The sequence below is a fragment of the Anguilla anguilla genome, chromosome 2 (genome assembly GCF_013347855.1).
Source record: "Anguilla anguilla isolate fAngAng1 chromosome 2, fAngAng1.pri, whole genome shotgun sequence".
Taxonomy (NCBI): Eukaryota; Metazoa; Chordata; class Actinopteri; order Anguilliformes; family Anguillidae; genus Anguilla; species Anguilla anguilla.
In genome coordinates this window covers 11339823-11362570 of record NC_049202.1, presented here as the reverse complement: position 1 = coordinate 11362570, position 22748 = coordinate 11339823, and the positions used below count along the sequence as shown (strand labels likewise).

The 22748-nt window shown below is 48.5% G+C and overlaps 1 protein-coding gene across 2 annotated transcripts in view; it reads right to left on the bottom strand.

Annotated features, from left to right (window-relative positions):
- Positions 1-18565: 18565 nt before the first annotated feature.
- The window catches only part of rnls (renalase, FAD-dependent amine oxidase), a 34903-nt gene continuing 30720 nt past the window's right edge, over positions 18566-22748 (bottom strand). For both annotated transcript variants that reach the window (XM_035401422.1, XM_035401431.1), the window contains exons 6-7: positions 22122-22297; positions 18566-18727 (exon numbers count right to left, since the gene is read on the bottom strand). In XM_035401422.1, the coding sequence (XP_035257313.1) occupies positions 18575-18727; positions 22122-22297 (329 nt within the window). In that variant the 3' untranslated portion in view covers positions 18566-18574. The remainder of the gene's footprint in view (positions 18728-22121; positions 22298-22748) is intronic.

The window sequence follows — 22748 nt, the reverse complement described above, 5'->3', positions numbered from 1 at the left end:
GCACGCATCGCCATATTTGCCTTACGCTGTGTGATTTCTGATCCTCAATCCAGGCCCTGCTGCACTGTTTATGTAGTTCCTGAATAGTTACAGCCACTGTGTTTACCTGATATGATTTCTGCTGCTAAATCATATGAGTGTACATGTATTTCAGTCATACTTCATATAATATAGCAATAAAGTTATACATAAAGTATGACCATAATGACTTCAGCAAATAAAATCAGTTTCCCCTGCACATAATGTCCACATTCTAAAAGCTATTTTTATTCACTTTCACCATTTTAAAAATATTATTTCAGTCTTTGGAATCATACAAAGATTGAAATGATACTGAGGTGGTATTTCAATCTTTCTGCAGCCAAAAAAATATATATAAAAAAACAATAATTAATGCATAATTAAATCAAGACCCGTACCATAGAACAAGGCCGGTTTTCTTTCGAACGCGGCACGTTCTGTCTTAATTTGCAGTCTCTGCGTTTTCGGTTTTGATTTGCTTCTCTGCATTATTTTTGGCTGATGCATCAGCGAAAGGAAGGATTTCTTCTCCTCCTTCCCCCGCCCCCACTGCTGGAAGCCCACTGTACAGTGCGGTCCAGCGTGCCCCTGCGAGGTGTGGACCCAACACTGCGCGTTTTGTTCTGCATCGCGTTCGCACTGTGGGCCACGGCAAGGGACACATGGAAGCCATTACTGGGAATCTATCGCCGTTGACCTCCTCGGCTGGGAGGATGCGCTGAGCGCAGTGTGTGTGTGCGTGTGTGTGTGTGTGTGAGTGTGTGCACGAGTGTGTGTACATATGTGCTCGTGTCTGTGATTGTGTGTGTGTGTTTCTGTATGTGATTGTGTGTGTGTTTGTGTATATGAGCGTGTGTGTTTGTGTCTATGAGTGTGTGTGTTTGTGTCTATGAGTGTGTATACGTCTGTGTGTGTACGTATGTGTGTGTCAGCGCGTTGCGTCCCGCGGAACATAATCAAAAGCATGCACATCCAATCGCAGCGGTCCTCCACAGACAGGAACTTGCATTGTTTTGCTTGGCTCTTCCAGATAGGACTGAGGCCATAATAGCCACCCGCTGTTTCATAGTCCTGGAAGATTGCTGCCTTTCAAAGGACCCAGCTGTGCATCCTTTGAAAGCCTTTATTTACTGGTAATACATTTACCTTAATTTGAATCTTACACGAGCCTTCTATTCTTTATTGAAAGGTTACAGTGAAATTAGGTGTAATTCTCTAATACAGTTAACTTTTTATGTATTTGTTTTTTTACTAAGTTCAGATGTAGGACCACAAACAACTGCCCCTTCTCTCTCATCACTAGCAAAGGTAGGACTATGGGCCATGACTGCAGTTATATATAACTCAATAACTCAGTTTGTTATATGATAAAGTTCAACAACAAGATTAGTGGCTAAATGTATAATTCAGCCTCTCTGAGAGGTTCTGTACCATGATTTACACGGTTCTTGAATTTAAGATTTCAGTTCGCAGAGAGAGATGCTGAGAGTGCAGCCTGCTATAAAAACAGCCATTCGTTCCTGCGCAGACTGTTGTAAACCGATGTTCCGTTGCCGGGGATCGTGGGTAAACAAACGAGGAAGTAACGTGTCATCAGAAACGTTAGCGCCCGATTCTTCCTTTCCCTCCATTCTACGCTAATCTGAGAGTGTCTTGGAGTGGGGGGGGGGGATCTCAGGCCTCTGGTTACGCTTGGGGACAGCGCAGGGGGAGTCTCCGCGGCCGAAGGCTGGGACGTGATCGGCGGCGTAATCTGTGCTTGCTCAGGTGTCTGGTCGGGGGGGGGGGGGTTTGGGGGTTGCGGGGGGTGTGTGCGCCGGGTTGATAAGGCCCAGGATGGGCCGGCCGCGGGACTAATGGGATTTCACTCAGCCACTCGGGCCCCGCGGACACCGAGGCGAGGTGCCCTCTGAGCCGGGCCAAACCGAGTGAACCCCCCGCTCTCCGCTGGGAACACCAGCCGCTTCCCTCTGCCAGATGTGGAGCTCAGAGTTCAGCACGAGTGCAGGGAGGGAAAGGGAGAGAGAGAGAGAATGAGAGAGAGAGAGGGAAGGGAGAGAAAGAAAGTGAGAGAGAGAGAGAGAGAGAGAGAGGGGGTAGCAACGTAGCAGCCTAAGAACTAGCAATCCTCCATTTTAATTCCTTTTATGACAAACAGAGCATGTTAAGATACAGTATCTGCCCAGAGTTACTTTTTTGTCCAATAAAACATTGCAAAATAATTTTTGTTCAATATATTTTTTTAAATTGCACAATGGGGAAGGGTTATTCTATCACTTTGGATCATATACCACCATGACTATTTCTGAAGGGATTTTCCCACTGGTTCTCAGACACGTCAGTGTACGTGTCAATCGCCACAATCTGCGAAACGAGACAAACTGGATGTGCTGAGAGTGACTGCAAAGGAGGAAGTGTCGTCCTCACCCTTTAAAGTGGACAGAATGCTGGCGATATGAAAAGACTGTAAGTCTTGTCAAGTTCACTGAGATGACCAGCGGAGTCACTTTCTCCCACAGTTTTTAAACCAGCCCCCCCCCCCATTCTTTTTCCCCAATTCACCACAGCTTCCCCTGTCAGTTCAGGGGGGCTGGCAAAACGTGTGATTGGTCACGAGCCCTGGCTTCTATTCGCTCCACGGTCCACCAGCTAAGCTGCTCAGCCATGGCATTTCAGGACAGCGCTCAGGGCTGTGGGCAAGATGACACATCTTCAGGGTCTGAACGGCCTGCTGTGGCCATCAACCGTGCTTATGTTCTTAAGGTCTTAAATTGCGCCGGTATGTTTCATGCTCTTTTCGGCTCAAATCAGCTTCGCCCTGGCAGTGTGCATCAGGATCATCTCTGCGCTTTATAAACAATGTGAAATGACCGATAAAAGCTCCTACCCTGCAAGCGTGCCTCCACACGTTGTGGAAAAGAAATCGACACGTGGCCTTGAAATGTCGAGCATCTCAAAAGAAGTAAAGGAAGTGAAATTGTCACACTCTCAGAGAATACCACTGATCACAACAAAAGGGCCATATCACACCAGAAGCTTAACTGCAGGTGCAATGATTGAGATATGCAGGTGTGAAAAATGATCATTTCTTTTACTTTTTGTTTAACCATTGACCCGTGTGACAGCATTAGCCCCCTGCACACGGTGGGCAACGAATCATCAGTAACTATGAGCTGTTGAAGTTCCACTTTCAGCGCTGAGTCGCGACGGCCTTCAAGATAATGGAAAATGGCGACAGATATGTCTTTCTGACAGTGGACCTGTTAACATGGCAATGTCAGGAGGACAGAGAAACGGCCGTCGTGTATCGGAGATGAAAAGGCTGTCTTTGACGTAGAAGTGAGTGTGGCGCAGATCCCCCTCTGATTGCATTGTGATGAGGCATATTCTTCTTGGAATTGACTTTTAAAGAAAACGAGCCCTTTAAAAGCCTCATAATGCACTTTATTGATCCCAGAAGAGGCCTCTCTCTCTCTCCGCTCCTCGCTGCAAGCCTAGATCACTCAGCGCACGCCAATAAGGGGTCCACATTAGGTTGCGCGCCGGTGCGATCCAACCGGAGACAACGCAGAGGGGGAACCAGCCACCGAATCCCGGCCTTTTCATGTAGCTCAGTATTTTTACCTGGAGATAGTTGACCTGCAAAACCCCCTTTTCTCAGGAGCACGCATCAGCTGTGGGAAACTACCTCTAAGGACAGTTTTGTGTCCACAGCTTTCCCCAGGCCTGCGTTGGGCGCGTGTGCGGACTACGTTCCGTTCTCAAGCTATCCCTGGGTTCCGAGCGGAATGAGGAATTCAAACTCCGCCCTCAGAGATTTAAATTTACATTCGAGCATTTTTTTTTTTCACATGTTGAATTTATGCATCGCGCTGGAGGTCTGGAATATTTGGTCCTGAAGACGGAGACCCTCTCGCTCCACACCCGGGTTCAGCTTGCGCCCAGGCCGGGACCGCAAGGTCGACAGGGACTGTGACAACGGGCCTGTGTGCGGCTCGGAACAGAACCGGGCCCAGTGTGTGTGTGTGTGTGTGTGTATGTGTGTGTGTGTGCATGTGTGTGTGAGTATGTGTGTGTGTGTGTGTGTGTGTGTGCATGTGCGTGTGCGTGTGCGTGTGTGTGTGTGTGTGTGTGCGTGTGTGTGTGTATGTGTGTGTGTGTGTGTGCGTGTGTGTGTGTGTGTGTGTATGCGTGTGTGTGTGTATGTGTGTGTGTGTGCGTGTGTGTGCATGTATGCGTGTGTGTGTGTGTGTGTGTGTGTGTGCGTGCGTGCGTGTGTGCGTGCGTGCGTGCGTGCGTGCGTGTGTGTGTGTGTGTGTGTGTGCGGGTCAGTGTCGACCGTCCCACGGTCCCCACAGACGGGCCATTCTAACCGAGTCCTTGCCTGACTGACCGCTCATAGCTCGGGTGTCATTGACCAGCCGCAAGGTCACGGCCGCGACACAATGTGCCTTTTACATCACCCCCGTTCGGGGCAACAGACCCATTTTTGTTGTGGCAGAAACCGCTCTTTTCTTGGGCCCGATTCACTTTTCTGTCCTCCCACAAAGGAACATGTACACATTCCTATAATCATACTGAAATCCTGTGCCTTTGTACTGGCTAGCCATACGAAGCCTTTTATTTTAGAAAGTGCTGAACACTCCTTGCTTTACCCCGCCTTTACCACCCCCATAAAATCCAACCTTATTCGCTACCCGCTCCTCCCCCTCGAACAAATGTCTACTGGTAAAAAAAAAAAAAAAACACACAATCATTAGAATTCTACTCTTGCTCCATTGCCTGTATTGTCCTTGGCTCATACTAGACATTAGTGAGGGTCAACTGTAAGTTTAAATGCATAATTTATATAATCCTATAATCTAAAACAGCAAAGATAAATACCTGTCTTTCATACCTCTATTCCAGCAAATATTATTCGTTGACTAAAATGAATAAGATATGTTGACAATAGAAATAAAACCAGGAATTGTTTTTTCTTTTTTTTTCAAATTGTACTTAAACGTGTTTTCTAACACAGATGAAATACAGGTCAAGAGTGAAGTGCTTTTCCTGAATCCGTCGTGAAAATGCAGCCTTGGCCATTAATCGCATTGGACAGAACGAAAGATCAAAAAAAAAAAAAACTGTAGGTTAATGAGGGTGACAGAGAAGAGCTTTGGGCACTGTGGTCGCGTGAAAGGGTTAAAAGGTTTTAATGGGGAAAGCTATACCCGGATTAAACCGCCTTTAGCACAATAAACCCCACGGAGTTTAGATAACCCACATTAACACCCCGCGAAATGGAGCATTTTAACCCAACAACAAAGTAACGAGTCTCCTTACCCCGAAGCCTATTAAAAGCCATCTGCTTCGGGCTGGACCAGGCACTCAGGATGTAGGTAAAAATCTCAGTCACACATCGAGTGGGCTGGGGGATGGGGGGGTGGGGGTCAAACTGCAGTGCATTCTGGACAATAACGAAAGAAAAACAACAGCGTGCTCGTGCGGCGGGCGTGGGCGTGCTCCCTAGGCGTCCGTTTCTGCAGCTATTCCCCCTGTCTCTTAAAATGAAACGGGCCACATATAGCCAAGCCGCTCTTGGGAGGTCTATATACAGTTACAAGCTGAAGCGTCCGGGCAGAGTGACTCCAGTCTATTATGCGGGAGAGCGAACAAGGGGCTCCCTCTGTCCAAGGGAACGCCTGCGTTTGGCTCTGTGCCCCCCCACCGCCCCCCCCCCCCCCCCCCCGCACCCACAGCCCCCCCCCTCCCCCCCCCCCCCCCTCTCCGGCGGCTTTGTTCTCGCCGTTTTTAGCCGGCCGCGATGGCCACGTCCTGGGAAAGCAGCGCTGGACCCCCTGCAGAGACCGACCCTGGAGGGACACCCTAACAAAAAGCACCCCCCCCCCTCCCCACCCACTCCCTCCCCCCCCTTCTGCAGCTTATCCACAACACATACAGTACTTCATGTTTGATGTAATTCTAGATGAATGCTGGTCCACCGCTAACCCTCTCCACAATCGTTGTTAGCGACCAGAGCAAATTGCAGTTAGGAGCGAGCTCATTAAGGGCGCACGCCATCATCTCCACTGTTCTGTGATTCTGTTATTTTCTTACAGCTTGCTGCTCTCCCCAAAACAGAGCGGTGGATAGAATGGCGGGATCGATACACGTTCGCAGCTTTCCCTCGTACCCCGATCATAAAAATTGAGTTGCTGTCATCCCGAGAGAGGTCGATACCGCCAACGTCATCCCCCTAATTCAGTCGGTTTTCAATAATGCGCTTGCACGCACATCTCCAGGTGGAGGTCCCTGAACGCGCGGCTTTCACCCCGCACTCACCACGGCGCGTGAAGGACAGTAGAAAAATGCGTGTGCTCATGCACGTGAGTGGCTCTGACCAGCGCGTACAGGGGAGGGAGGGAGGGGGGGGGGAGGCAGGGTTACAAACGTTGTATGTTTTGTGTGTGAAAATATTTCTGCCGAAGGAGGAAGGAAAAGGAGGGACATCTGCGGTACTTAGCAGATGTAATGACTGTAGTGACGCTCCATTTGGAGTGGGGCCCACTGAGACTGTCTCCCCTCTGGCCCACCAGACCCCCCCCCCCCCGGCCCCCACGGCCCCCCCATGCCCACCCTCAACCTCGCAGCCCAGCTCCTCTTATCCAGAGGAGCATCGCTCCCAAAGCAGCCGCCCCTTTTCCTGTCCTTCCTTCAAACACGCCATCGGCCCCCATCCACAGTAAAGCCCAAGCAGAGCAAGAAGAGAAACTTACCCCCCCACCCAAATCACAGCTGAGGTGCTTCAGCACGTCGGGACATGGCGGAAGGTCCGATAAACGCATGGGGAGGCCGATGAGGAGGCCTCTCGGGGTTCAGAGGTGGGGAGGACATCTGCTGGAGAGATAAAGGAGGACGCTGCGCCTCCTTTTCCCGGCGAGCGCTCGGCGGAGCAGGGGGGCCTGAGCGCGGTTCACCTCGCGCCTCCGCCCGTGGCCCGCTGTTTGCCTAAGGGCTCGGGGGGGTGCCTGCCGCAGCGAAACGGGGCCGGGCTACACCGGCGGTCCGTCCGCCAAATCGGCTTACGCTTCCATCTCCGAGCACCGCGTTCAGAAATCGGCACTCTCGTTTTCGCTAAATCCCCCCCCCCCCTTTTTTTGGAGAAAGAAGGATGACCATGTCCTCACAAAGGACAAGCCTTTTTTTCTCCCCACTGTCACCTCCCTGTTTCTAGTTCCTTGCACATTTCACCTCCTTCCATGGCAGAGGAGAAGCCTGAGCTTAGTAATAGTTTCTTGCAAGGATAATTACTTACTCTGCATTCGAGCTGTATTAACGGGAGGCATTGCTATAGATCTAACACCTCAAGGGGCATTAAATCAAAACTAGAATACTACATGAGGACTAGAAAGTAAACCATATGGAGTGGGGTGCGGGGGGGGGGGGGGGGGGGGGGTGGGGCAGTGCTCTGATTCTCTCTGTTTTTACAGTCAAACCACCACATTGTTATTCCTGAGTTTTCGTTGTTAATGAGATTTCCAGTTGAGTAGAAGTTGTGTTTTTCTTGTCCTGTCTCATGAAACCTAACACTTCTTCCCTCTTCCTGAAGAAAGCAGTGCGTTGCTGTGGTCATGTGTACCTCTACCCTATCATTACTGCACCCACACCAGCTACAAGGCAGTCTGCTACAGGCCACTGTGACACCAACAAATGGTAATAATCCCCTGTTAGAAATATTGAGCCAGAACAGTATCGGTTATAGTACAGTTAGGCATGGCGGTTGAACAGACTGTGTCCGGGTATGATTACATTATGATGCTGTTTTTGGAGATTAAAAGATTGGAAGGATTTCTGAGCAGGAGAGAGATCACAGACGGTATTCTCTTTAAATGCTGTTATCAGAGGCACAGCGGGGGAGAGGATAGCTTGCACAAATAACAGTAAACAGACCCGATGGGGGGAAAAAATAGAAGCGGTTTCTGAAATTCATTTGGAAAAAAAAAGCGTATGACGAAATTTGGATGACCTACTGGCCTTTCCCACAGCCGTGCAGCCCCTGGAGTTTGAGGTGCACGATGTCAGTGTGGTGGGCAGCGCAGGGAATGCGCGTCTCCACAGGAAATACCCAGCAACTGCAACCAACCGCCACTCAGCCGGCTGGAAGACGCTCTCACACAGACACACATGCACATGCACGCTCACAGACACGGTTTCACATATGCTCAACGCGAACACGGCACACCAGCAACCATATTATCCGCCTCCTGCAAAAGCACAAAGCAGTTTTAAAAAAAAAAAAATCTGCAAGGCTACAGCGTCTGGTTTGAACACAGCTTTAGCGCTTCGAGTCGGGCTACGAGTGAGCATGTACGAATTTAGATCAGCTTTTCGTCTTTTTTTGCGGGGGGAGGGGGGAGAATCCGGCCAGCAACTTTCCTTTACGTCCCGTGATGCAGAAGGGAGTTTGTGCGCTTCTGCCGGCTTTTCAGCGTCCTCGGTTAGCAGCGCATTACATGCAAGGGAACGCACGACACCCCCGCTGCTCTGAACCGCTGCCTTTAGGAGAAGTAAACTGTGAAAGCCCAGATCGTGCTCAGCTGCGGTTTACCACAAAACACTCGTGATCTGCAAAGGATAAGTCAGATGTTACAGGTCACTTAAAAAAAGAACCTCTTGTTCTCTCAGTCATAAAAGAAAAAAAAAGATGAGCGAGAGAGAGAGAGAGAGAGAGAGAGAGAGAGAGAGCGAGATAGAGAGAGACCTGTTTGAGTTTCAGATGTTTAAATAATGGTTTCATCAGCACTTCTTTTTTTTCTACTTTTTTTTTTCTTTTTCCCTTTTTGTTAAACTTTGTAGATCACTTGCTCGGTAATTACAGCTTAAAAAACAAAATGGGAAATGTAATGATTCATATTTTCAAAAATGTACTTCCTTCACAATGATCTCCAAAACTCTGAATCTATTGCATATCACACAAGACTGAGATTCAGTATCAAAATCATTTGCATTTCCTGGTTAAATAAATAAATAAATAAATAAATAAATTCTGAATATATATACTGCAGCTGCAGTTTAACCAAACAGCTTTTCATGTGCATTTACAGAAAGTCATGCCTGTGACTAGCTGATGCCTGGGACTGTGCAGTGATTAGGCTTATTTCGCCGTTGCTGTTAGTAATTTTGGCCTGCGGTGTGCATGTTCTGCAGTCACTGGGCGCGATCAAACACCCGAAACCAAAGCGTTTCACAATCCGCCAAGTAAAAATCTCTCAGGTGTCACGGCGGAAGAAGGTCCTCCCATCACCACACCTCAGCGCAGCGATGGCGGTTAGAGAAGGGCCTGCCGGGGGTATGATGTTTCCTGTCGCTGTGTGCAGCCTGACGTGCGACTGTGTTTCGGCTGTGTGTCTGTGTGTGTGCGTGAACACGAGTGTGTCCCTTCCCTTTCCAGAGAGAGTTAGCGTGACCTCAGCTTACTCTCTGAGAACCTTCACATGGCCCTGCGCCTCGCGTGTACAGCCTCCTGACTCGACGGGTAGGGAGGAAAGGCCGCCTGATGCTGACACCACACACACACACACACACACACACACACAATGCCACACTCTTCACACACTCGTGTGAAAGCGCGGCTTTGAAAAGGCGCTCTCTGCACTGTGTCCAGGCAACAAGACAAGCAGTCGGGTCAAAGCTGCGAAAAAGTGGAGCTTGTTGGGCGACAGTCAGCCCAGCCCGGGTGCAGTGACATGCCCCTGTGATCTCAAATCAAACCCTGATGGTGTCAGTGCTGCTGCGGCAGGAAGCTCTGCAGGGCAGTAAATAACCTGCCACAGCCTCACCCTGGGATGGGGAGAGTCCCTTTGTCCTACATTTTCACATCACTCACTCACTTTACACTTTACAGCATGAAAGGAGAAATGTAATGATTCAGATAAACATTCTCCACATTTGTATTTCAGAACTGAATTTATATCACACTAGAATGAGAATCTAACAGAAAAATATCTTTGCATTTCCCCGGAGGGAGGGGTTTTGATCAGCGGGACAACGCTGGCTCGTTGCACAATTGCGTCCCCTCTGGTCAGTCGGGTGCGTGCAGTCTGCGCCGGCTGCGCATGATTGGTGCGTGCTAAATGCATGCGCTTCAATGCATATGCTAATCTGCACTGTACCGAGTTCACAATGAGTACAAGCTTCCAATCGCAAATGAGAATTCCAAAATGAGCAGAATACAATAATTGGGGCATTCAAAGATGTTCAAATAGGATTAATCAATTTTTTTTTTTAAATGTCCTGTCTCAATACTTCCTTTGGTGACTAACTGTGATTTAGCATTAAATTGGTATTAAGCTGAAGAACTGGCAGATGTATTTTCATCCTAAATTACCATTAGAAAAGTAGACAATCCTTGAGGGCAGACTATCCAATTTGGCATTGCCACATGAGACTCTGGTCAGTCCTGGTACAGTTGGGATTCTCTCCAGAAAATTGGGTGCATTCCTGCACTAAGCACAATGACCTCAGCTGTAACAAGGAACTAAATAATTGAAATGTTGTTAAATGAAGTTCTTTGTTCAAGATTTCTCACAGGAGCATGACTGAGACACTGATCAAAGATAAACATGAAACGCCTGGATAAAGGTCAAGTTCACAGACTGCGGGGGTGATTCTTTACCTCGTCATTTATTTTCTTTCACTTGGTGATTCTAGCTGTAGTTTCGTTTAAAAAAAAAAAAAAACTACACAGAACAGAAATGGCAATTGGACAGCGAAAGCAGCGCTTCTGATTGGAAGGTCACCCTGCTTCTCAGGCTACCCCGCGTGCGTGGCCCCGCCCACCAAATGTCAGTGCGAGTGGCTCTCACCGGCAGATTTTGTCCTCTTTTCTGAAAGTCTAAAGTGCAAAGCGGTTATAGATTTACTGCTGGTGGATGGGGGGGGGGGGGGGCACGGCGAGTGAATTATGCAGTACGCAAGTTTAATCTGCGCTGAAAGCTTAGAGGCACTGACGGGCCTGCAAACTGGGGCCACGCTCCCCGCTAAGGCCGTATGTTCCCCACAATCAGCCCCGGCCTCCATCAGCCATCCGATCAATTATCCACAGTGCTTTATCGCCACTGCTGGAGAGACCCAATAACACCGCGGGGTGTCCCAGGAACTCGCTCAACTTTCAGAATATGGCCATCGGTAAAGGAGCACAGCGTTAATCTCAGAGAGAGAGGCAGTTGCACAGTGCTGATAATGCTAATATCCCCCCCCCCCCCCCCCCACCCACACCCTCCCCCCCTCCCTCCCTCTCCCAAATTATCAGGTCCGGAGTCTAAATGCGTAACACAGCAGCAATGGAAACTGCACTGCAAAAAAATGTTTACATAATTGCTCACACTGGGGAGTTTTAATCGCCGTTTCCCTCGTTCTGTCACTTCACAAAACATAACAGCATCTTTCCGTCAGGAGTATTCTGTGGGGGAGAGGGGAGGGGGGAGGGGGGGAGGGGGGAGGGGGGAGGGGTTCCTATCTTGCCTAAATTAAATCTGTTTGTTTGCCAGTGTACATTTTATCAACTTTTCTAGGGTTGGAGCTGTAAAATAAAAAGAAAGAACTCAATAAACCTACATGGTGTAAATTCAAGGGGGACATTTTTGGGATTGTGTCTTAAAAGAACGACATCAGTCCATAAAGAACTAAATTAAATTAGAATTAAATCAAATTTGTCAAATGAAAAAAAAAGACTTGCAGCCTTTTCAGTAATGAAAAAAAGTTTAATCACTGTTACCTAACCAAATGGCCCAGTCTCTCAGTTATTGGCTATATTTTTGTCATTGCTTCTATAATATACATCAAGTCGTGACCCTTGCACTATATGTGTCTGTGGATTTGAAACAGAGATAGGGAAATACTGTGCCCCTCTATATTCGTATAGTCTCTCTCTCTCTGTATGTGTGTGTGTGTGTAATGTCGGTTCCTTTCCCTCGGGAGGTCAGTTCAGCTCACTTCCTCTACCACCCAACAAAGAGGGTGTGGTGCTGCACGGTCAAAAGCCGACTCGCGGCTTAATTCGATAACAGAAACCTTGTGTCTCGACACCTCTGAAAATACCTCAACGCTCCTCCACCATGTTTGGCGACTTATTCAAAAATAAAGAAAAGAAAAAAAAGGTTGAGTGGGCTGCTCCTCCGCGTGTTTATTTTGGGAAGTAAAAGAGCTATTCTACAGGGGTAGCATACTTTGAAAAACTGGGGAGTTTGCATTCCTTCAAAAATACGGATTCAGAATGTGAACTGCCTGTTTACGGCTGCATCTCAACTGTGAGAAACAAGTCACTGCCACTCACCTCCTCACCTCAGTTCTTCAGTTAGCTATACATTCCGCAACAAAATCCTGAAAACCGACTCCTTCAAAGCTATGCGTTATCACTTCATGAGTGCCTCCGAGGCTCTAGGCATCATCTTTCTTGTGGAGTTAGCAGCCGCGTGGAGTGACGCGCTTGTGTTCTTTCCATTCCGAATCTCACTCGTTTCAGTTCATAACACGTGCACAAAGCGCAGCTGTAGACCGCGCTGTACTGTGACAAGTCTATGGACAGAGGCCTTTGCCGTATTTAAAATGCAGCTTTCGTTTTCGTTTTACTATCATCGTCTTTAGCGGTTGCAAAGGGGAGAGAAATAAAATAAAGCAGTCTGGCATGGTGCCAGGGTAAAGTAGAAACACAACAAGGTTCACTTTGCGGTGTGGCAGCATTTTGCCGGCTTGGAGCTGCATGCATGTTTTTAGTGTCATGGAAAGCGGAGAACAGTTTGTCTCTCGATGTTTTAACCACTCACAAAACAGTTCCTCGGTACTGAGTCTCTGGGGTTGGCACGCATTTTGCCGGCTTGGAGCTGCATGCATGTTTTTAGTGTTATGGAACGCGGAGAACAGTTTGTCTCTCGATGTTTTAACCGCTCACAAAACAGTTGCTCGGGACTGAGTCTATGGGGTTGGCACGCATTTGGCGAGCTGCTGGTGTGTCACTATTAAGTCTACACGGATGCAGGCTATTCTGGCCTGCGCGATCTGAGATGGAAAAAGTAAGTTATGTTTAGTAATACAGTTGACAAAAGAACAAAAAACAATGGATGGTTAATTGCTCATCTAATGAGGCAAATTGTGGTCGCAGTCAAACCATTGTGAAAAATGTCAGTAGGTGATCTAGCACTCTGTCAGAGAGACAAGGAGACAATAGAGTGATTTAGCCCCACCTTACTCTTGCAGGGTTTCCCAATATCAACGCAGAAATGCGCTCTTTAGCAGAGAGCAAACCATTGCTATTGTGTGGGTCTGATTTCCACTCCCAGATCAATACTAGCTGTGGATATTGACTCCTCTGAGAGGGTTATACTGTTCTGCAGGAGACAGCTGCTGGTGACATCAGATCCCAGCAGCCATTGCGGTCTCACCTTCTCAAGGGATCAGGAGAGGAGTCTAAACATCAGTTTTCTCTTTAGCTCTTTAAACACAATAAAAAGGCCATTGCATTGCAAAAGGCCATTTTAATGTCTTCATCCTCAAGTATTAAGTTCCTCACCCACTAAAAGATTCTCCCCCCCGCCCTCCAAAAAAAGAAAATGCACAAGTAATCTTACTATTAGAAAAGCTCATGAATCTGACTGCATGTAAATGCAGTGATTAATCCCTGTCCCTCCCCACCCCCAGCCAGCACTGTTGTGGATGAGTATGGTCACGCAGTTGGACGGCGCACTCTCCGTCCCACGCTGAGGGGGGTCCACCTTTTTTTTTGCGAGGAGTCACATGACATGTGTGACCTGAATCCCTTCCCTGGGGAAGCCTACTATCTCCTCAACCTCTGGTGCCATCTGCCAGTGACTTTGCAAAAATGCAAATCAGTTACCCACAGTGCACAGCAGCCAGCACGTACCATCGGAATAGCCTACAAAAATAGGTCAGACGCACGATGAGCCTTGTGTCTCCCGCACGCAGTGTGTAGCTTTGTGTGTGTGTGTGTGTGTGGGGAGGGGAGGGGGGGTAAGAGGCAGAAATCCACTGGGATTCTCGTGTGCATGTGAAGAAGTAGGAGAACAGGGGGCTGGGGAGGGGGGGGTGTGGAGAGAAGAGAGAGAGAAATGACTGGGGAAACATTTTAAATGAGTACTCGTAAGCCAGACAAAGGGACCATCACTAACTCGTCATTTTCAGACCCTCTGTCAGTCGGATGGAAGTGGTACAGCGAGTTCCCTCTCCTCGTTTTGTGTGAAACATCTTCTTTTTTTTCTGTCAAGTAATTCCCATACACAAGGCAACTGGGTAACAAACGCGACAGAAACAACCATTTTTATTTTCCACCGGGCAAATTGTTCATCCGCATCCAATTCTTTCTTATCGGTTACTAAAAAAAGATGAAAGACCCCCAGCTGGTAATGAGCGTATTAGTGAAAGCCAGTCGGCTGATGCAACATCGAAGCAAGGCTACTGCAATCCAGGCAGCTGAGATCTATTTCTCGCAGGGTGACTCGTATGAATTATGCAGCTCTTAACGCCCAGCTCTTTCTCCCACTGCAAGTTCCACCCATATTCTCGGCGCCAAACGAGTCTGGACCTTTCACTGAGTTCCATCTTTTTTCCCCCTTCCACTGCGGTCTACCTGCGCCCCACGTGACAGGAAGGCATTATATCAGTCAGCATCATATGACTATATGATTTTTATTTTGGGTGTGAAAGACTCAAGTTGGGGATAATGTACCCACGCCCTTTCTACAAGCTTGGTCAATCGCGTTTTTGTGTTGCGGTCATACTGATGAGTGTGAACAGCATTGGCTTCCACTGCTGCAACACTCATGGCCATGAACCTTCTGGCTGAAGTCATTTCGACCATAGTTATGGTGAGGTATGGTCATCAAAACCATGTACTTTAATAGGGCGCTCATCAACATAAACATGACCGCAGTCATAGTCAAGTCAAGTCAAGTCAACGCTTTTACCTCATAAGACGGCAGTGTTAACAGGAAAGGGAGGTTTAAAGAAATTCTGTATCAGGAGTTACATTCTGCACCCACAGATTGAAAGAACAGGCTACATGTTGTTTTATGCTTATTTTGATTTCCCTAGTCTGAAAATGTTTCTATGATACTGACATACCCATGGTCCTCTAGAGCACATTTTCAGTCAAAAGATAATTCCCTGGGTTGTTAAACGCTTATGGAAAATTTCATTTAAAAAAATGTAATGCATTAGAAGTCTGACTTAATCAGTATTCATTGGCCTCTCTCATTGTCACACTGACCACAGCTATTAACAAAGGACAAATTACACGATACTGATGAGAATTCCATTTCCCATTATTCATTGTGAATACTTGATAGCGATTTCATATTAACTCCTGGAAAAAGAGGTGAGCTCAGCTTCTAACCACATTGAAAGTGATCATTAATGCCCTGTCTTACTGAAGGAAATAAATACACAGAGCACCATCTCAGATACTTCAGCAATTACCTTCCCTGTTACTATGACAATATTTGGGCATTGATTTGGAATCTACAGACAGCTTAATAATATTAAAAAAACTGCTGAGTACATACAAATCGAGCCATTCTGGCCAAAAATTAAATTAAAACCCTGTTACCACAACACCGTTTACTCCAGGCAGACTCTAAAACGGGTTGTTACAACTGACAACCCATTTAAGAGTCCACTTTGTGCTTCATTCAAATGTATGAAAGTGGTTATTTCTGACTATTGGTAAAACATGGCTCAGAAAGCCAAAAAAATAAAAATAAAAATCATAGCTGGGGATTTTTGTATCATTTTGGAAAACCAGAAATCATGGAGCTATCTTAGCCAGCAAGACAGGTGTTTAAGGGGAATATGGAGAAGGGTGGTAGCAGGAGGGTTACAGTGTGGAAAATATGATTCTCTACAAACTAATCCAACCTTTTATGTTTTTTTAAAAATTTAATACCCAGCAAAAACATCCATTGGTTTAGAAGCCCATGATGCAAAAAAGGACAAACATTGAAAATGGCAAATAAAAAAATTTAAAAAGATGATGCAATAGAATGCGATCCTTTTGAAAACGCTTCTGCTCATTTTTGAATGCAGATTCGACCGTTTTTCATGGTGTGCGCCGAAAATCTGTTTGCCATTTAATAAGCCGGTTTTCATAAATCATCATTCTGGAGGCTTAGTGGCACAGAACGCGGATAATGCCAGCACACGAGAGGGCATACCTAATCACAAACAGACCTTCCCTACCGAGGGCGACAGAGCGTGGCGCAGCAACACACGCCTTCTCGGGGCGCAACGGGCATAAATAATGCACGCACGGCGCGCGCGTGTGTGCTAGCCGGCGAACCTCCGCGATCGCGCTCCGCTGCCGTGTCCAGCTGCCCGTAAATCTGCGAGCCGGCCCCGAGCCCGCACCGCTGTAATTACGGCCGGATTAGCGGGGCTCTCTCAAGACCAGTGGCCAAACATTTTGTCCCAGATTAGAGTCCAGATGCACTGGCGCTAAGCCGCAGAAATCGGTCATCCTGCTCTATAGAATTACGCCACTATAGAATCTGCTGAGGGGGGGTCTGAGAATTGAGTCAGTGCGGGTGGATGGGTAGTGGGGGGAATGGGGGGGGGGGGGGGGGGGGGGGTGATACCCATGTGTTCATGGCAGATCGGTGCCCGGTGTACCCTGTGCCAGGGGCGGAGACATATTCCAGCACTGCATGGGGGACACTTTCCCTTATAGAAAATCTAATTTAATTCTTGGCACATAACGTTTCACCATGTCCATTGGACAAAGACAGGCTTACTGTACATGTTCTGATGTTATACCGAGACAAGGACACCAGCGAGGCCCCGTAAAAAATAAATAAAATAAAAATAAATAAATGTAATGTGTTCAATTGAAAAAATGCCATATATGGAAATAATTGTGCATACTTCAATGTACTTTCATGTACTAAAGTTAGGGTGAATATTTTGAATATGTGAAAATGTTTGTTTTACATTTTGTTCCATTAGAGAAAAAGACTCCGTTAACTCACATGACTGATGCCAAATCTGATACTGCAATTCATGCTTTTAAAGGGAGATGTATGGGACCATTTATAAAGACAAGGCATATGCAGTAATGGGCCTCTCATTTCATTGGTGTGAGTATGTGCACATCTTAGCTCTCAAAAGGACAATAACACACAATTCACAATAACATCATTTTTTTTAAATAGCAATCTTTTATATGAACAGAAACATGTTATATAATACATCCTATATACATGCATATGTGAATGCAAACCATGACCATAGCAGAGGCCCCAGGAAGACAGGAACAGGCTTGTGCTGGGATTTGTAGTTTTTTATTGTCCTTCTATAGCAGCTCTGCTGTGCTACTCCCGTGGCTTCTGTGTTGACTGGCAGGAAGCTGCAGCTAACTGTGGCTGAACGGAGCGTAACAGAGTAGTGGGCAGCTTCCTCTGCAGAAGGCACTGCAGGGCGGCTCAACCACAGCCCAGTCTCTGCTCCCTCCCACCCCACAGAGCAGGGCGGCTCAATCACAGCCCAGTCTCTGCTCCCTCCCACCCCACAGAGCAGGGCGGCTCAATCACAGCCCAGTCTCTGCTCCCTCCCACCCCACAGAGCAGGGCGGCTCAATCACAGCCCAGTCTCTGCTCCCTCCCACCCCACAGAGCAGGGCAGCTCAATCACAGCCCAGTCTCTGCTCCCTCCCACCCCACAGAGCAGGGCGGCTCAAGCATTGCAGCCATTTAGCAGACGCTCTTATACAGAGCGACTTACACAACTAGGCACAGCCCAACTAGACACAGCCCAGTCCCTGCTCCCTCCAACCCCACGGAGCAGGGCGGCTCAATCACAGCCCAGTCTCTGCTCCCTCCCACCCCACAGAGCAGGGCGGCTCAAGCATTACAGCCATTTAGCAGACGCTCTTATACAGAGCGACTTACACAACTAGGCACAGCCCAACTAGACACAGCCCAGTCCCTGCTCCCTCCAACCCCACGGAGCAGGGCGGCTCAATCACAGCCCAGGCTCTGCTCCCTCCCACCCCACAGAGCAGGGCGGCTCAATCACAGCCCAGTCTCTGCTCCCTCCCACCCCACAGAGCAGGGCGGCTCAAGCATTAAAGCCATTTAGCAGACGCTCTTATACAGAGCGACTTACACAACTAGGCACAGCCCAACTAGACACAGCCCAGTCTCTGCTCCCTCCAACCCCACAGAGCAGGGCGGCTCAATCACAGCCCAGTCTCTGCTCCCTCCCACCCCACAGAGCAGGGCAGCTCAAGCATTACAGCCATTTAGCAGACGCTCTTATACAGAGCGACTTACACAACTAGGCACAGCCCAACTAGACACAGCCCAGTCCCTGCTCCCTCCAACCCCACAGAGCAGGGCGGCTCAATCACAACCCAGTCCCTACTCCCTCCAACCCCACAGAGCAGGGCGGCTCAAACAGTCTCTGCTCCCTCCCACCGCACAGAGCAGGGCGGCTCAACCACAGCCCAGTCTCTGCTCCCTCCCACCCCACAGAGCAGGGCGCCCCCCCCCCCCCCCCCCCCTTTTTCTCAAAGGGATGACTTCAGGACCTCTGTGACCTTCAGGGCGGACTCCACGCAGCCGTCGAAGTTGGAGTGCATGAACCCGTCGCCCCCGCAGACCAGCAGTGGACTGGAGCACAGGGTCATCTGCCCGGGGCAGTCAGGCACAGCGGCTGTCACCTAACCAGGGAAAAGCAGAAGAAGAAAAACAGAAGACGAATGAAGAGCTCGAGTGCAGTAATGATCAGCGGTCTAGTGGCAGAGGTCCACATCATCCTCCATATCGCTCAGCTCGCAGCCCCAGTCTAATCAATGAACTATCCATGCAAACAGTTTCTGTGCCATAATCAGATTCAATACACCAAGTTCAATTTTGAAACTTTAAATTTACCGATACACTGCAAAAAGCAAAAAAATAAATCAATCTTAAGTATTTTCTTATACTTAAGCCTAATTTTTTTTGCTATATAAATGCCAATGAGGCAAGAGCGTTTTACTCGATTCACGATTTGTCAATGGGGTAAGACAATTTCGCCTGCCAAGCAAGAAGTAATTGAAAACAAGCCAATATTTTCCACCTGAGAGAAGAAAAAAAAAGTTTTTAAGTCTCACTACAGGACCGAAACACTTAAGACGGACATTTTTTGCAGCGTACACATACATGTCCGGCAGTAGTTCTCAGTGCAGCAAATGCTGCGTGTGTACATGTGCAGGCATGGTAAGCTGGGTAGCCAATGAGATCCAGAGTCCCAAAGAAGGGAAATTTCCAGTGGCACGGAAATCCCTGGACGCACGATAGCGGCTTTCGATAGCATGCTATCGGCACGAGCGGGGTCCCTGGCCGGCGGCTACCTGCTTTCGCATCCAAACGCAGAGCCATCCTGAGAGATACGTAATCGCGCAGGCCGAGGGGACTGGGAATAAAGATACGGGGGAAAAAAGCGCCTTTGCTGAAGCATAAATGTGACTCATTTTTCGACGAGACTTCCTCGGGTTGGTACTGGTTCAGAAATAGCTAAATATCCCCTACAAGAAAGCTTTCAGTCTGGACCTACTGCGAAGCTGCTATGAGAGAGTTCATACTAAATCTGTTCTGTCGTTCCTCTTGTTTTGAGAACTAATCCTAGCACAAAAAGTAATATGGAAATCCAAATAAACTGCACCGTTATACTGGGAGGCAACATAATGCAAATATGCCAGCTTGGTTTTCAAATGCATCCTGCTCATCTGCATATTCATCAATTAGCCCTGCTATTGGTTATCTCACGCATCCCCCTGATTTGGATCCACTGGTGTGCTATCATTTTGCAATCCATGTAAAACATATCCAAGTTATCCATACTTAAACAAATGCGAATGTTCTGAAGGATCACTTCAATGAGCTGTTTGTGGTACCAATCAGACAATGGGGAGGAACGGTCTCCACCGCTTCATCAAGCGCTCCACTGACAGCACACGCAGGGGTGCTGCCGTCAAACCGCTCGGACGCGACAGGAAGCAAAAAAAAACTCCACTGCACCTCCCCTGCGATATCCCCCTGTCACGACAACCCCCTGCCGCGATAACCTACTGCCGGGGTTCCTGAGTGGTGAGACCGGTAAGGTCACGAGTCCTCAACGCAGCCACACAGGTGCTCTGCGGTCCAGCCCTGAGCATGCACAGTGCTAACAGCAACTGTGGCCTGCAGCCCTGTATCGGGTGGGGGTGGAGCTTAATGGCCGTAGTGTCACTCAGGGAGGGGTGTTTAAAATCACTAGGACTTTACCCGCCTGAACAATCAACAGCACCCCCTCAGGTCATTTGGTGTACTGCAGGATCCCTGCTGCAGCTCTGCAACCGTCCGCAGCGATAACTCCGCAGAACCACTCATTTTGGGGCACACGCGTGCTTGGGTGTTCCCTCCCAGTCGGACAGAGGGTGCTTCGTGAATGGGACAGGAACATACGATTGGGAATTCCAAATTACGGAGAAGAAACATCGGGGACCGATATATGCCCCTGAGTCATAGGGCAGATCTCTGATGCAATGCATTAACAGCAGCTGTAAATCCTGAATGAGAAGGAGAATTTAGTCACATTGATTTTGCGCATTGATTTCTGCACATTTCTGTGAGGATACGCATTGAAGAATGAGATATTTATGGATAAGACGGCAAAGGCAAAGTTTATTTCAGCCGCTGATGATTGACTACATTCTTAAAAAGCTTTTATAACTCAGACATTTTACGTAGCTGACGCGGTTCAGTCAGGTAATGGAGGAGGAGCCGGATGAATCATCTGGATCGAGGGGAGCCATTTTGGCTCTGTTTCCTGAGGCCTGTAGCTGGAGGCCAGGTGTGAGCTGTGTGCTGGTCTGTCCAGCTCGGGCCCGGCCCGGCCTGGCCTGCACTCTGCCGCTCAGTCATCTGGCCTCCCACACAGATGTTCGGCGCCCTTTGACCCCACGCAGCGGCTCAGCGCTGCATTTCGCCCGGGAGTGCGCGCGCGCGTGTGTGTGTTAAAGAGACAGAGCGCAAGTCATTGTCCGTGTGTGTGCGAGTGCATCGGCTGTAATGCGTGCCTGTGCGTGGCAGCTGGCGAGTATGAGTGGACAATGTGTGTGTGTGTGAGAGGGTGAGAGAAATATTGAGTGTGTCTCTTCATGACAGTGTGTATATGTATCTGTATGTATCTGTATGTACACATGGATGCGTGTGCACGTGTGTGTATGTATGTACTGTATATGTGCATATGTGCGTGTGTATGTGTGTGCGCATCTCACAGCTGCCTGTCACGAAGGACAGTAAAACACACTTTGGAAGAGTGCTCCCTCCAGTTGCTACAACGTAGTCGTGGAGCAGAGACACAGGCATCAAGCTCGCGAACCACAGGATACCCCTCAGTGTGTGAAGGCAGGAGGCAGACACCGGCGCACAGGGAAAAGAAAGTTTGATGTAAAAAGGTTCTCCTGTCATAACCTTTCATCGGGTAATCCCATCAACGGCGCGCGCATCCTACAAATGAAATCTTTCCACACCGTCCGGATCTGTCCTGCGCCTTGTTCCTCTTTTAGAAATGCATTTGTTCTGCAGCGCACCAGGAAAGCGTCTCATTAACTGCACTTAAGCTCTCCTCGCTTCATTATTAAAGCAACGCAGGCGATTGGGCAACGTCCGCAGCGCGAGCGAAAGGCGGCACGAGTCTGTCCTCCTTCCGAGCGTCGGGCAATGTTTAACAAAGCTCTGCAAAGGCAATCCCGTCTGTTTCGAGGTGCGGTCGAAACAAGCGAAAGAACATCGTCTCGACAAACGCGAGACACTGGAGCATCATCAAACAGAGTCTAGAACACTCATATTCTCTGCACATGCGCTCTGCAGGAGGAATGTCGAGCACATTTGTCCCAGCTTACCAAACTAAACCTCTGTGATGGATCTGAACCAAAAGCACACTTTAAATAAGATCAAATGCAATTAGTTCTACAGCTCTTTTTGTTATTAGGAAGCATCTGAGGAAGTGCATATAGAGTTGGAGAGAGGCCCACACAGTCTTGGCGCCTGCGTTTGATCTGCTCCAGCAGTGATTGGATCATTCCTCACCTGTGAGTACCTCCACTTTTGGAACTTGATGCTGATTGGCTGGGGAAGCCCGGGCAGGACCTTCTGAAGTTCTCCCAGGATCAGAGGCTCCACCTCCTCCCTGGTCCCCTCCAGGTGCCGGACCCCGAACGGCACGCCGGTGTGGACCACCACGGACGGGCCGCAGTCCGGAGAATCTGCGGAACCGGAACCGCGGTCAGGAAACGGCGAATCGACTACGGACCAAGGCCTGGGCGGCTACGGCCGCGCTTCCAGGATACCGTTTCACAACACGGCGCACCAAAACGGTGAATGAAACCGTTTGATACGGGAAAAGGGGCAGGGGGGGGAGGAAACACTTTGGGAAGTGCGTGTTAAAACTCCGGCGATGTCGAAAATCACAGAGACGCCACTGAGAATTGGACGCGCTCCACGGGCGTCTAAATGCGACTATTCCCTCGCCCTGGCTGCGAGAGCCCTGAAAGGATTCTGACTGGAAGAGAGAGAGGGGAAAAGTTTCTATCTAGGTCCTGATGTTTTATTAAAGATCGCGCATCAATATTAAATGGCGTGTAAGGAGCTTGTGAGACTTCCTACAAGGCCGATCGTGAGCCACTAATAGCCTGAGAGGGCCCATCGAGGGCCCTT